General features: G+C 36.2%; 1 protein-coding gene across 1 annotated transcript in view; it reads left to right on the top strand.

Annotated features, from left to right (window-relative positions):
• The window catches only part of LOC306872019 (mitotic spindle assembly checkpoint protein MAD1-like), a 72,038-nt gene that overhangs the window by 38,722 nt on the left and 17,246 nt on the right, over nt 1-16,070 (top strand). Inside the window, exon 17 of the mRNA XM_079420333.1 lies at nt 1,228-1,418. Coding sequence (XP_079276459.1) covers nt 1,228-1,418 — 191 coding nt within the window. The remainder of the gene's footprint in view (nt 1-1,227; nt 1,419-16,070) is intronic.

Raw genomic sequence — 16,070 nt, 5'->3', positions numbered from 1 at the left:
GTCTGGAAAGCACAAATGAACCTAACCTCCTCAGGAAAAACTACTCTCCTCCTGACAGGGCATCATATCTCAACACAGTCCGTGCAGCTTCAGTAAAATTCATGACATGGCAATTGTAAGTGTACTGATGTAGATGAGGGCCACATACAGCACTTTTTTAATTGCAGCTCATTTTAAAGGTGATTGTGTTGAGAGTTTAGTGTGTAATTTTTATCCTACTCTCTGTACGGAAAATGAACAAAGTGATTTTAAAAAGCTTCCAGCGAAGACAAAAAAAGAGACATTAGCATGATATATAATTAAAAGTGATCCTGATGAATGGTTAAAGGAAAAGGACAACTGAACAAGTACTCTTCTAGTATGTAGCACATCAGTGCATTCAGAAACTTTTGCGGTTTAACTGCACCGTTCTAGTGTGCAATTACAGTAGACCGTAAGAGAACACTTATCTCTCTTTCCTGCAGAACTTTTATTGTTCGTAATCAAATTTTCATGAAGCCCCATAAGAGAATTCAAACTGCTGTTGAGGCCTCTGTTGTACATACAGAAGCCTTATATTGAAGCTGTAAGACACATTTGGCGTTTCAGCTAATTTAAATGGTCAATATTTACGTTGTTCTCTAATTAAATATTGAAATGAATACTGAAATAAGGCCTTGATGGGATTGGTGGCTTTTTTTTTTTTTTTACTCGACTAATTTGATTTGTCAGAATCAACTATTACAGTTAATATTTTGGTAGATTGGAAGTACATTTTGATTAGAAGTTGATATACTGTGGTAAATGGCAAAAATCTCCAGATGTATGAAAATTTCAATTTGGAGCTAAGTGTTCCAACAACTTTGCCACGAGATTCACCTTTTGATATGTGAATTTTAGAGATTTTATGTTTTTCTTTTACATTTTGCGACTTAAATTTTGGTCTGTTTCTAGCCCAAAGCTGATATTAAAAGGCATAGAATGTAGTGTGCAAATGGTGAATAAATGATGATAGAATTCACTCTTTTAGGTGAAGTTGAACTGAATTGGGCTGTTCTTTCAATTAAAAAAATCTTAAATTCAAGCATTAGTACATATTGTCTGACGTCAATATTTTCCGTTTAATTTTGAAATTGCATGTTTTAAATTACTTGTTAAATTTCTGCTCTTGTTCAGACCTTATATATATATTAATATTAATTTAATGTTGTAATGGTTATGACTAAATACAATTTACATGTTCTTCAGACTTGCGCAAGCAGATGGAAAGTGCAGAACTGAAGAACCAGCGCTTAAAGGAAGTGTTCCAGAAGAAGATTCAAGAGTTCCGTACTGCGTGTTATGTACTCACTGGGTACCAGATCGACATCACCGTGGAGAACCAGTACCGGCTCACTTCTGTGTATGCCGAGCATATGGAGGATTCATTACTGTTCAAGGTAAATTCATATGCAAATGTGTTTGTGACAACATGACCCATGCAGTTTTACAGAAATGTGTTTTCATTTGGACACATTGTCATGGAGTGCATGGGATATGTGCTTACAAACTAGAAGAAAAGTTGAAAGTACAGAAGGAAACTAGGAAAGCACACTTAAACTTTATTAGATCCCTGTTGTAGTTTTGAAGTTAGTTTGAATGTTGATTTTATGGTCACTTGATTATTTTAGGAGTTCTGTCTAAGCCGAGCAGATGTTACAGATGAAACATACCAGCAATCAAAGGCTTTATGCTGAGTTTTTGTTCAATTATAAAACAATGACATTAACATCAATGAGTTTTTCAATGACTTTGAAGGGCTGCCTTGGCAAAACTATAGGGGTTTTCAGAAAAGAAAGACGTGTTAGTTAGAGCCTGAAGCTTCGTACCCACAGTTGGTGGTTTGTTGTTTGACTCACAATTCTGAGAAGCGTGAAAATCGAAAGAGGGACTTTAAAGGTGCCATAGAATGCATTGATACAGTATTTTAAATTGTTCTCTGATGTCTACACAGAAGGTATGTGGCTTAGGTAAGGGCAAAAAATCTCCAGAAACGATTTTACATGTCCATTTACAACCCTAGGATTTCTCCCTAGAATGAAACGGTCTGTTATTGGCTTATTTGGCAGGGTCATGAATAATAATGAGCTCTGCTCTGATTGGCTGTTTCACAGTGCTGCTCAATGTTGAGCTCTGCTCTGATTGGCTGTTTCACAGTACGGCTCATCAGCAAGAAGGAAGCACAGGGAGGAAAATATATATTTAAATACTTTCTCTCGCAGTTATATCGTTGGGTAATTATACTGTATATAAAACGCGGGCATCAGGGAGCCGTTATTAATATGCGAGGCATTGAAACTGCTTTTGAACGATCCATCGATCGCGTTATAGTTTCACTTTCAAGAGACGCGATCACACAAACTATGTTTACATTATGGAGCAACAGTACTTACCACACATTTCACAAGATCAGATGCTTGTCAGTGGTGCTCAGGATCTGTAAGTCATTCGCCATCATCCTCATCTCTCCTTACTGAGAGTGAAATCTTATGTACTGTAACAGGCTACCGCTAGCAAGGAGCTAACCATGTCCCTTTAGTGGCTCGCGTTATTTGCTTTCTGTACCTTTCTGAATACAGACACCAACCCATCCCTGCACTTCACACCCCCTGCACGGCCTGGAACATAACATTTATTTTGTTATTTTCGCTGTTGTCCGCGCTTGTTTATTTACAATACCTGCAGAGCTTCTGATGGTTCGGCCGGCTTAGAACAAGGGTGGGTTTATGCAAATGTTGGGGGCGTAGTGATCCCGACTGTTGTGTCACAGTCGGTGTTATGTTCTGATTCGCATGTTTTCCAGTGGTCTTTTTTAATCACAAGATTTACATATGAAGGAGAAAACTATGGTGTTTGAGGCTCACTGTATGTCATTTCCATGTACAGAACTGTTATTATTTAAATATGCCAGGGTAAAGACAGTTTTTCATTCTATGGCACCTTTTAAAACCCAAGGCCAAGGTGAGGCATCTGAAGAGCTGCTGTTGTGTTTAACCTCATCTGAACCAGCTCAGCAGCTCCTCCAGCCTCAGGTGCATCTGAGTCTCTACAGGAGGTCATATCCTCTTCAGTCAGTGACTGCATTTGCTAAGGTGGATGCAGATGAAGGCGTACCAACAATATAATAAATTGGCGTTTTTACTTTAACAGCAGGAAGTAGAGAAAAACAGTGGCCTAGAATAACACTTAATCAAGGAAATTGCTGTGAGTACACTTCTTATGGTAACAAGTATGCTAGTATGTTGAGTGTCAGCCACTGAGATGTGATTTCACTGTATACTTTCAGTTGATTTAAGTAAGATTGGAGTGTTTAGAATCTTTATTGATAACACTTGAACTTGCAGAAAGATTGAACCGTATCTGAGAGTAAATCAAATGAAAGTTTTCATAATGCATTGAAATACACCCTTGTGTTCTTTCTTTATAGTGCACTTTTGTTTATTGTTCCATGTCTAAATTGCTTTTTTATTTTGCATTACTGACTGTTTGCTTCAATATTTTCTTAAATCTTGAGGCAATGTTACTTCAAAATTTTGCATGGGCTACATTCCATTTTAACACATTTAAAGGAATAATTCACCTAAAAATGAAAATTTGCTTAAGATTTTCTTACCCTTGGGCCATCCAAGATGTTAGAGGGGTTTGTTTCTTTTATTAGAGAAGATTTGGAGAAATTTAGCATTACACCAATGTTCACCAATGGATCCTCTGCAGTGAATATTTTGTTTAAAACTGTTTTGGGCTGTTGAGTTTGAATTACGCACACACTATGAATTTTTGGAAAAAACGGCATACCAGTTCAAGTGGCTAAGCAACGTAGACCACACCGTGAATTGAGAGGCACAGTCAGTGGAAAAACCACTGTGGTAAAACTGTCAGAATCCTAAAAAAAAGTGATACATGTTTTTGGTCAAAACGCCCAGGGGTGCGTTTCCCAAAAGCAACTATGGTCGCAAGTTCCGTCATTAATTGACTTCAATGGAACTTACCACCATAGTTAGCTAACGGTGCTTTTAGGAAACGCACCCCAGGACGGTTAATTTTAATTCCTAAATATACTATTGGTTATTCATAATACAGGGTGGGCCATTTATATGGATACACCGTAATAACATGGGAATGGTTGGTGATATTAAAGTCCTGTTTGTGGCACATTAGTATATGTGAGGGGGCAAACTCCTGAAGATGGGTGGTGACCATGGTGGCCATTTAGAAGTCGGCCATCTTGGATACAACTTTTGTTTTTTCAATAGGAAGAGGGCCATGTGACACATCAAACTTATTGGTAATGTCACAAGAAAAACAACGGTGTGCTTGGTTTCATTCCATGGTCACCACCTATCTTGAGGAGTTTGCCCCCTCACATATACTAATATGCCACAAACAGGACTTTAATATCACCAACCATTCCCATGTTATTACGGTGTATCCATATAAATGGCCCACCCTGTACATCAGCTAATGTTAATTTATACAATGTGAATAGTTAAACATTTATATAAACTAATAAATTCTGTAGAAGAATTGTTAATTGTAGCAGGTTTAGTATATTACTTTTTACTGTGGTATCAATTTGATGTGGAACCATCAAACTTGAAACATTAATGAACATTAATGTGCATACACTTGATTTAAGATGGTAATTATACTTCATTTAATGCAAATGAGAAGACCTTTTGTTCTTATTTTGGACAGGCCTGTATATGATAAACCGAGTGTTATTAATGCAATATATCTAATGCGAGATGCATATTTCATGTAAACCGCATTCTCTTACAATGGTGTACCTGCAAATGTAATTTATCTTTCTTAATTAATGCTCTTCCTTTGTGGGTTGGAGAAATGTTCAGTAATCCCTTATAGACACACATGCACACACACTGCAATAATTGGATTTAAGTTTTTCTTATTTGATCGGTACTTTCCTCAGGCTGTTTAATTAGAGCTGCAGTAAAGCTTCAGTGCGTCTGCATTCTGCTGTTATTATTGCTGTGTGAGTGCAAGTATTTACTCACGTTTTTGTGTGCATCTAGGTGTGTTGGGGTAATGTAATAATACACATTTATGTACTAAGGAAATAATTTGCTCTTTTTCACATTCTGTGTATGTAGCCACTTCTGATTATCTTGCTGGTTTAGCATTGTTTTATTTATTTTTTTAATATGTTGGATTTGATAATCAACTGATTTAATCTGTTTGTTTATTCATTGCAAGTAAATACTAGACCGTTTCTAAAATAATATAGTGTTGTTTAGGCAGGTGCTCAGTCCTATCAAGAACTTAAAACTAAAAGCATTTAAAATAGTGGATTTAAATGTCAGTCAAGAATGTCTGAAGGAACTGAAGCGTCTACAGTCCAGCACAAGTTGACTCATCTGAAGCACTCTAGTAGTTCTCTCTGTGTGAATGTGTATTGAACTGCATGTGCTTGACTGTTAAACTGACTGAAAAGTAAAAAGAAATGGTGAGTGAAAAGACCGCTAGAGTGATGTATGTATTTGTAAAGTTAGAGTAACGAAATATCATCTTTTCTTTTTCTTGATTCAAAAGCCAGCTCACAACCGAATCACAATGAGTCATTTAAGCACCTTTTATTAAAGTTGAAGTGTCAGTATTTTAGATGTTAAATTTATGTAAAATACTACATACAGCAGGTAAAATAAGTATTGGACGCGTCACCCTTTTGCTCAGTTTCAAAAGGTGTTGTTGACATGAAATTTTACCCGAAGTTGGTAACAAGTAATCCACGCATACAAAGAAAACAAAACGACTAAGTTCAGAAATTAAGTTGTTTGTAATAAAATGGAATGACACAAGGAAAAAGTATTGAACACATGAAGGTGCAAAAAAGGCATGGAAAGCCAAGACACCAACTGAAATCTATCAGTAATTAGAAAGCAATCAGCCCCTTGTCAGTGGAAATTAATATTAGCTGGCTCAGTCCCAACACCTACTGTTCCAGAATGATGAAGATGAAACAAGGATGGACATTTCAGCAAGACAATGATTTCAAACACAGCCAAGGAAACTCTCAATTGGTTTCAGAGAAGGAAAATAAAACTGCTAGAATGGCCCAGCCAATCACCTGACTTGAATCCAACAGAAAAACTATGGAAAGAACTAAAGATCAGAGTTCATAGAAGAGGCCAACAGAGCCTTCAAGATTTGAAGAATGGGCCAAAATCACACTTGAGCAATGTATGCGACTAGTTTCTCCATACAGGAGGCATCTTGAAGCTCTCATTACCAACAAAGGCTTTTGTACAGTAAATGTGTGCAATACTTTTTCCCTTTGTCATTCCATTTTATTACACTGAACTTAATTTCTAAACTTGTTTTGTTTTCCTTGTATGTATGGATTACTTTGGTTGTTACTAACATATGGTGAAAATTATTACTACTGACTCACAAATTATACACGTCAAATTTAAGGCACCTGCTTTTTTTGTTTTATACAAAGTTCCATTTGCAAAACTAGTAGCAAAGTAGTTGTGTTTGCTTACTAGAGACCACTAATAGCTTTTCAGTTGTGACCAGTCAAGGAAAAAACTGTTTATCGAAGAAGTTGTAGTAATTTGTTTGGCAAACTGTAATGGCCCATTAAGTGGGCACAATATTACAGAAACTCTAAAGACCCTTGAGAATATGCCATAGTCTTCACAAAAATGTCTGAAATTTGATCACAATAAGCATTGTGCACTGTGTTTAGGAAAGATGGTTTCTTATTCTCTTTTTCTCAATATAATCGCCACTGGATTAAAAAAAAAGAAAAAAGGGCACTTGAAGATAAATGAGTGAAATCCCAGTCTCTCCCCTCCTTCCCCAAATGTTAGACAAGTGCACTAGAGCAATGCTTTAGTTATTTTATGATTTGATGCCCAAAGAATCAAAGAACGGCTTTGAAATTCTTCTCCGTTTCTGTCTTGGGAGGAAAGAAAGATAATGAGAGAGACAGACTTTTTTCTCATCTTATTTATCGTTGTCCTCAAAATTCTTTTGCAAATCTGTCAAAGTCATTGAATATCTTCCTTTGTTTTGCGTTTGTGTAGCTTTCAGCTCTTCTAAAACTTGACAACACATTTACATGGGTTCCTAAATGTTAAAAAGCAAAAACATTTGTTCAGTGTTAAATGAGAGATTAGATATTTGCTGTATTTAACAGTCAAATAGTCAATCCCTTAACTGTCAGCTTCTAACATTAGATCAAGGCTGCAACACTTCAGTGCGTTCAATCTCAATTAATCCTCTCTAGTGCCTTTTCAACAGTTTGGTGCCAAAGCCGGTTTCCAATCTGGAACTATTGTGTGTTCTCACTTTATAAAAGTGGTTGTGGGGTGGAATAACAGTTGGTTTAACAAAACTAGATGGCAACCATTGTATTTAACAAAGCTGTCGCCACCAAAAACGGCAGATGTAACACAACTTATCCAGTTGCTATAAATTTTATTTAGTGTATATATAAAATAATTGCTGACCATTGCATCAAAAATTATTCAGAATCTTTATGCAAACACATTAATTTGCTAAAATGTGTTCTAAAACTCTGACTCTGATGCAGCAGGTTTATTTGTTGTCCAGTTATGTAGGAGCTTTGTCACTTACATCATTGTTTGGCTCAGTGGAATCAAGGTTCAGGCAGTGGCGCTGCCACCATTTTTGGTGGCAAATGTTTTAAAGTTTAATTTAATAGTGACACAGAAAAAACACATTTATTACAGGATTTCTGTTTTGACACTAAAACACTTTGTAATCAGTGTATAATATGTATATTTGTGTATATGTGTCTTATGCTCTTTGTGAGTTTTACTTTCACCAGAACTGAATTTTTCCACCTGAAAATGAGATGCAGAATTACAGAATTATCTTTAATATTTCAAGTAATCAATGAAGTTTTAATGAGAATGAAATATCTTTTGAACTTTTAATCAGTGCATAATTATTTTTCATTTATTGTTAAAAAGTTTTAATAACTGTTTTGGTTCATGTAGGGTTGTTAGTTGAATAGAAAATTAATTATTCAGATGGAAAATTTATTACATATGCCAATTAATCACAATCAGTATTTTCTGGAAAAACAATACTCCCAAATTCTTATATTTTTATATTATCTTATATTTTTTTTTTTTAATTGTAAGAACATTTATGGGGTTTATGTGCAGGTCTTATGAATTTTGTTCAAATAAATTAAGTTGTTAAATTGCCAAATTTAGTTGGTGTCTGCATGCTGCAGCCTATATTTTATTCTTAAATACAGAGTCCACAGCTGTTCTGTTTAAAAGTAGTTTAAAAAAGCTAGCAGGTGTGTCATGACATCAATAATTGATATGATATTCGCATAAGCACTTTTCATCAAACTCTGTGATGACTCAGCTTTTGCACTCATGCTTTAAATGATGGCAATGAATATGCTACTCAATATCTGGTGTCCTTGTCTTTGTCACAGTTTGCCTGGGTGTACTGAATGACCCCTAGGGGATGAATAAAGTGTATATCTATCAGACTAAGAGTCTAAGAAGTAGAGGTACATTCCATACAGAAAAACGTGTGACATTACTCCAAATGTTAAAAATATGCAAATTAGTCTCCTGCACAACCTGGAGAACCAAGTCTGAAATGCAATCCTTTTTTGTGTGATCATATAGCAGCACTTCCAGATGTTATTACATGCAAAACAGGGTGCCAAAATGGGACAGATAATGTGGGATTAACTGGATTTTCAGTGCTTCAGTAGGTTAATGTTTTTTTGTCGTCGTACCTATGAAAGATGTATCTGTAATAGTTTTCACCACTGTTGAAATACTGATTGAGGAAGCAAATGTTAATGCCAAATTGCTTGCATCCCCAATGATTGCTGACTTCAGTATTTCACTTAAATTTTTTTTATGCAACTGGAGGCATGAAAAAAATAACACTATGGAATGGAATTGTTAAATATTTTTTATCATTTATGTGCATATTTGTATTTGAAACATAAATTATGTATTACCTAATGATTCTCAACTTACATTTGACAAAAGTTTTTTTTTGTTGAAGGTTTCTATATATCAGTAAAAAGCAAGAAAATAGCAAATGAATGACACTAGCAAAAAGCCGCATAGTTCATCCCACTCTTCAGTACTCTTAAATGACATTTGGAAAGTGTCCCAAATTAACATTTAATGTAGATTTTCACAAGTAGACACAGTTTTTTTCGTGGCACTTTCACCCTCATAAAGTTGTGAGTGTTCATTGAAGGGTACATGTATATAAAGAGCACACTGACTTTTCAATTGCCTAAATGAAACTAATTGCTAATCACCTCTTCAGGAAATTAATAACTACAAGAGCAGGCGTGTAATTATATTACCTTGAGAGAATCAGTTTCTGTTCACTTCTACATTTGAGTGTGCATTTAATCCATTACTTTAACTTGAGACAAATTCTTGTACTTGACTTAGAAATTACTATATTTCTGTAGTATAGCAGTGCTTTTAATATAGCATTCAATTCAGAATTTTAGCAGCTTATCATATGAACAAGGCTGTGTGTGTGTTTGTGTGTGTTTTGTCTTTGCCTGTGAAATTAGGCCTGTTGAAGCCACCTGCGACCCTTCTGCTGAAGATAATTCACTGTCAATATTTGTTAACCTTGAGTTACACATACACACACAATCACAGACACTCATGTTACCATTCACACACACAAACACTCCAATAAGATTTTATGGTCTTTTCTAATGTGTTGTAATCTGTCAGTTGTGACACACTGATTGTAATTTTAAGCAAAGCATGCTGGCATTGAGTGCTAAGCATTAACAGACAAAGAAATATGCGTGAAATGCTTTATAAAACAAATGACTATGTTCAAAGCGTTTCAACTTTTTTTTTTTTTTTTTTCCTCGAGCCTCGAAGTTAAACTTCGGAGACAACTGCTGTCTCTCTGTTCATTAGTTTCATATTTAACCATGGTTAATAGTTTCAGCAGATGTGAGTAAAGTTTTTAGAGTTTGTTAATACTGTTCTGAGCTTTTCTTTTATTACTTTCATCAGTCAATGTAAATCATGATGTTAGAAAAGACTCGCAGGAGACAAAAAGAAAAAAATAAGTTTTTAATCCTAATAAGTGCATTTTGCATGTGTTTATCTTGTTACTTTTTAATTTTACGGATAATAGTGTTCGTGTTTATTTTACAGTGCAAAGAGGTTATAATAAGCTGTGTACTGATTAGCCTATAAGGTTGCTTTGATATTCTGATTTGGGTTCTTCAATGTCTGTAGGACTTGTCACCTATTTTATTGTTTGCCAGTCCAAAAACTTAAAGTAATGGCACACATCTCATCGAGCCACACTATATGAGATACTGTTCATGTCTCTTGGACAAATGGTGCAGGCCAAGTTACTCTCCAAAGTTTAATATTTAGGGTTAGTGGTTTAGAACAGATTTTGTCCTCTAATTGTCCATTTTCTTTATATAATGAAACCTTGTTATCCTCTCAGTGTGACCATGAAGAGAGTCAACCAAATGTTACGGGTATATATTTTTCTTCGAAGCCCTTCTGGTTTACTGCATTATATGGCTTTGCAGTGACTCAATACAGTAACTGAATCTGAGGCAAACTTCAGTCCAGCTGTTAATTCTAGTTGCGGGCGACTCCTGCAGATAAACCAGTTTGTATTGATTGAGGGCATATGGAGTATCATCTTAACGTCATGTTAGCGTGGACTCATCGTAGACTTATTGCTTATGAAATTAGATTTGTGTTCTTAGAAGGGCATTCTGGGTAGGCAAGAAACCGTGGTCAGAAAACCGTGTCTTTTTTTCAGTAATTTACCTTTTCTAAACCAGAAGCCAAAGCACATACTGGTCCAGTAGAAATTTTTGTATCGTCATTTAATGTTTGTAAAGACTTTCATATGCATTTGGGTTTATTGGTATAGATCAATCATTTTGAATTTTTAATAATAATATTTAATTGTGCATTCTAATGTTACCTATTTTTATATTTAGATTTTATGTCATCTAACACTCACTTAAAGTCATTAAAAAAAAAAAACAGTAACAACTGAATAGGTGTAATCCAAACTAAATATCAAGCCATTTTTATGGTTTTTTTTTTTTTTTACACCATACATTATATAGGGGATCATGCATGGCTAGCTGTACATTAAATAATTTTAATGCACGACGTGGAGGCCAAGAACACCCCACCACAAAGGTATAACCACCCACTTATACCTTGGTCATTTGCCAGCATTTGCAAGTTAAACCTGTTAATGATGTTTTGCAGCGCAGTATTTGACCGGAAGAGTGATTTTACACCTATAGCGATCTAGTATCTAGGCTATTTTATTTAAAAAAAATTCACGGGGAAGTGTTGACAAATTTGTGTGCTCTCTCTCTCCATGCCATGTTTCAAACGTTTACATGCCATGTCAACATGAAAATAGCAGTCGTTAACCACATTCTTTGTAATTATAATTTAAGTGTGAATAAACAGTTCAGAAACCAATAACAAATACATGCCCATAATTATGCATACTCAATTTTGTTTTACTGGTAAAATCTTACAAGCTTGAAGCCACTCTTTGACAGGGATTTGACATGGAAAATAACTGCAAAGTTTCGATTTGCAGAACACACACACACACACACACACACACAGTTTTAACCGTAACCCTCAATCACAGTATCTGGCAGTTTAATTTTAGCTCTCCAGTGTTTATCTGAAAACAGCCGCCACCTATGGAAGCATCCGCTTCATTGCCCAGCAGTGTTTTGCAGTTATGTTGCCATTCTCTCTTATCGTCTCTTAACTCTTGTTTCAGTTATTGTCAGGCCAGGTTGGTCGCCGTGATTGCTGCCCTCAGCTATGTTTTCAGCTCCAGTAGTAATCAGAAGTTTCTCAGACGCAAAACCAATCAGCCTCTTTCCCTGCTGAGCTCATCTCAACAGGGAGCCAGGCAGAGAAAATACTCAATCAATGGTCACAATTAAAAGAGGAATAAAGTAGAAAATATGAGCCAGTAAAGAAAGTGTCACACTGATGCCACAATCGTAAAACCTAGTTTAGGGGTTGGTTAGCCAAATTTTGTTGTTGTTTTTAAATAGACATAATTGTTTATTATAGACATAATCCTTTTTTTTTTTTTTTCGTTTTATTGTTTTTGGTGCCCAATTTTATGCTCAGAAGTCAAAAGTCTGAAGACCTGAAACTGATCCAGCCCACAAAGCAAAAAACAGTAACTGGACCTGAAAAGTATTTTTCTGATTGATTTTCACACTTTGAATTTGAGTGTAGCTGAACCAAAACCATCTGTCACAGGGCAGATCATAGTCTAACAGCACTTATGTTATGCTAGCTGCGCATTAAAGGATTTGAATGCACTTCGCTGAGGCAACCATGCAGGTTCTTGGCCTCCACTGCATTAAAATCGTTTAAATATAATAGAAAATAATAACTTGGAACTTAAAGCAACTGTAAGCAATGTTAAAGTAACCGTTTGGAACTCCTTGTCAACTGCATTGCAGCACTTCAGCAACCATGTAGAACAACTTGTCATCACTGCAGCAAGCTTTTTCTCTGAAAATGTGAAAATCCAGTTCTATATTACTTTTGCATTTTTCATGAGTGTAGCAATAACATGGACAGTTGCATCAAAGGAAGCTCATATACTTTGTGTCCTCTCGTCTTTGCTGTAATTAGAGTCTCTGTGCTTTGGTGGGTACATTTGGTTAGTAACATACAGCTTCTGTTTTCACATAATATTACATAAAGTTCATCCTCTAACATTTTGTCCCCAATGATAAAATTACCTCCAAAGCACGGATATGAAAAAAATCTAAATTTACTTTTATCTGCAATATTTAAGCCGTGCTGTATGTCTACTCAGTTGGATGAAAACAAACTGAATGGAGCTGAAAAGGCTCAGTTCTGTCTAGCGTGCTTATAATTTTAGTGGACAGTCTATTCCCAGCACACAGTGTGCACCATAGTCATTGTGGAGCTTTGACAAAACGTTCTTTGTTCGTTGCAGGGTTTAGCATAAGAGCACATTGGTCGTGAGAGCTCTCACTCTATTCATGGCAGAAATATGCTTTTGCGTGGGTGTTATTGGAACAGGGCATCAAGTCCACTTTTTAAACTCCTCAAAGCCCTGTCTGCCTATTTGAGTCATGTCAGGGAATGAAATGTGCTAGGTGTAAGGGGCCAAAAAAATGAATGTCTCTCTGTAACCACTGAAATATAACTTGATTTGTGCATTATTTGATGGAAAAAGTGAGTGGTGCTTCCCACCACGATTCTAGCGTTCTGGTTGCCAGGGCATTGCTAGGGTTTTCTGGTCTGTTTGTAGGCGGTTGCCAGTTTTATTGCACAGCTCTGATCTGATTGGTCAGTCGCAACATTCTGAAGTGTGTTATTCCCCAGTATCAATATCAACAGAATTCATTAGCGATTCTGAATAACAGGCGTCTCATCCGTATGTTTGAGGCCGGCGTTTCTGTTACATCTCTCATATCACACCTGTAGCATTTGGACCAATCAGACACGCAACTATTTGTTATATTTAACAAATAATCTCTTATGCCCCCTCACCTAACCAAAGGGCCAACTATGAGGGTCTGTGGACCCTTCCCCCGAAATGCATCTAACACCTAATGGCGCTTTTCCACTGCGTGGTACTACTCGGCTGGACACGGTTCAGAACAGCACGACACGGCTCAGTTTGCGTTTCCACTGCAGTTTTGTACCACTTTAGAGTGTGCGGGATTCTTCACGTGTCATTATAGTTGCGCCGCCTCTACTGCCATGACTCCTGAAAAACGTTTTAATTCCACGTCACTCCATCACGCTCTCGCTGGATCCGCTCCTCAGTTATTAATGAGAGGATCGTCTGTACTTTCTCAACAGACAACGATACAGCCATTTTTTGGTTGTTTAAAAAAGGTGCGCTCATTCAAAACAGTTGCGTTCGATCCTCCGCTGGCTGGGCCGATTTAAATCTAGCGGGAATGTTGTGTCTCATGCCGAAAGTTCAATGATGCAGGCAGGGACTATTTTCTCTGGCCAATCAGTGATCAGCAGAGTTTACACGTCATTTTTTGGTAACGGTACGGCTCGCTTGGAACTAGGGCTGCAGCGATTCGTTGACGTCATCGATTACGTCGATTAGCATGGAGTGCGTCGACTCGTCGCACCTTTAGCCACGCCCATTGCACGAGCCTGCAGTTATCCCTACTTAAGACTGTTTTTCTGCCATGTTTAACATAAACAAGACTCTAGAGCAGAAGGTAAAGGCTAGTATGACAACATCACTTCATAGAGCATTCAATTATTATACGACCGTCAGAACAGCATATATATAGATATAAGATGAAAAGAAAATACCATGGACATTTTTCTGAAGACAGTCAGTTCCCTTCAGAGATACAGTCATATAATTAATTCTAGGTGTGGGCGATATGGGAAAAATATCATATCACGTTTTTTTTTTTTTTTTTTTTTGAAATAACACGATTCACGATTTTATCACGATTCTTTGTCATGTTGGTTTTACTATTTTGGTTTTACAAGTTGTCTGAGCATTACAGCCAAACTAGAAAGACAAAGCCTTTCAAGGTAACAAAAAAAAGAAGAAAAAAAAAAAAGAATGGCAGATATTTAGGCCAAAGTGGGCGACGATAAAAAATCTGTCATTTTGTCTTTATTATTAAAAAATAAGAACAAAAATACACATTACAAATACACATAATATACAAATAAAACAAACAGTGCTTTATTTTCAGGTACAATAGGTGTACTTATAAGGATAAGCAGGATATAAAAATAAAAAACTATATAGACTGATTCCTAAAGCAACTGTATTCAAGTTTTTCAGTCAAGAGTAGTGAGTGATTTTTCTCTTTGCATTTTGTTGTTTTATCAACATTAAAGGAATAGTTCCCTCCCAAATAAAAATTGTCATCTGTCAATTCTGTCATAATATTTTTATACCATCATTTACTCGAAAGTTGTTTTAAACCTGAGTGAGATTCTTTCTTCTGCTGAACATAAATGCTATTTTGAACATGGAAAACCAAACAGTAGGTCCACAGTGACTTCCATAGGATTTTTTCCTGCTATAAAATTCAATGTCGACCAGCAACTGTTTGGTTTTCTCTCAACTGTTTACTTTCATATTAGACATAACCAACTACCTATATGTAGTATATATGTAAACCTTGTGTGTTTTGACAGTATTAGCGCAAAAGATAACTTAGTTCAATAATCAGGCGCTATTAGACAGACTTTTTAGTGCGCAAACTTCAGGTGTATGTGCTCAGAAAAAGCGCACGTCAGAACAACGCAAACATTTAACCGGCAAGGCTTGTATGCAAATAATGTACTTTTGTGATTGCGAATAAGTGCAGTGTTCTGTCAGAGTAACTCTACCGCTGTATGTCATGTTGTACAGTATATAGAGACAGAGGCGCCAGAACTGCAGCTGATATAATGTGCGCTGTAACACGATACTACAATATTTCTTCAAAAGCAGATCGTGGAGAGATTTTTATTGTCCACGATCAAAAAACGTCATATCGCACACCCCTAATTCATTCATATTCATTGTTGGGAATCTTGTGGTCAAACTAGAGTGAGCTTGGCGACCCCTTGTAAATCTTTAGCGACCCCCAGGTTGGGGAACACTGCTCTAATGTATTAACACTTAGGCCACAAAAATATCCTTTCTTAGAGTTGATATGAACTTGCACTGAATGTTCGCTGGACGAAGAGATTAGTTGATGGCAATTTATTTCTGCTACAGTTATTACTGTCAGCCAATATAAATAATTGTAATTAATCATAATTAATTGTAATTATTTTAACACAATTCCCTTTTGATTGTAATTTGCTACACACCACCACATTCTTCCTACTTTAATCCAAGTGCAGCTGCTATCATTTTGCGCCTCAGTTATCAACTGTATTAACTGTAAAATGACATCAGAGACTTCCATATTAATTCTGTAGCAGGCCTGCGGTAATATTGTTGAAGTATTTGTCTTCTTGCCAGAATGATTGTTTTGTACACTG

Source organism: Barbus barbus (assembly GCF_936440315.1).
Source record: "Barbus barbus genome assembly, chromosome: 7".
In the NCBI taxonomy this organism is placed as follows: domain Eukaryota; kingdom Metazoa; phylum Chordata; class Actinopteri; order Cypriniformes; family Cyprinidae; genus Barbus; species Barbus barbus.
The sequence above is the reverse complement of the archived record's forward strand: the minus strand, read 5'-3'. Positions and strand labels throughout refer to the sequence as shown.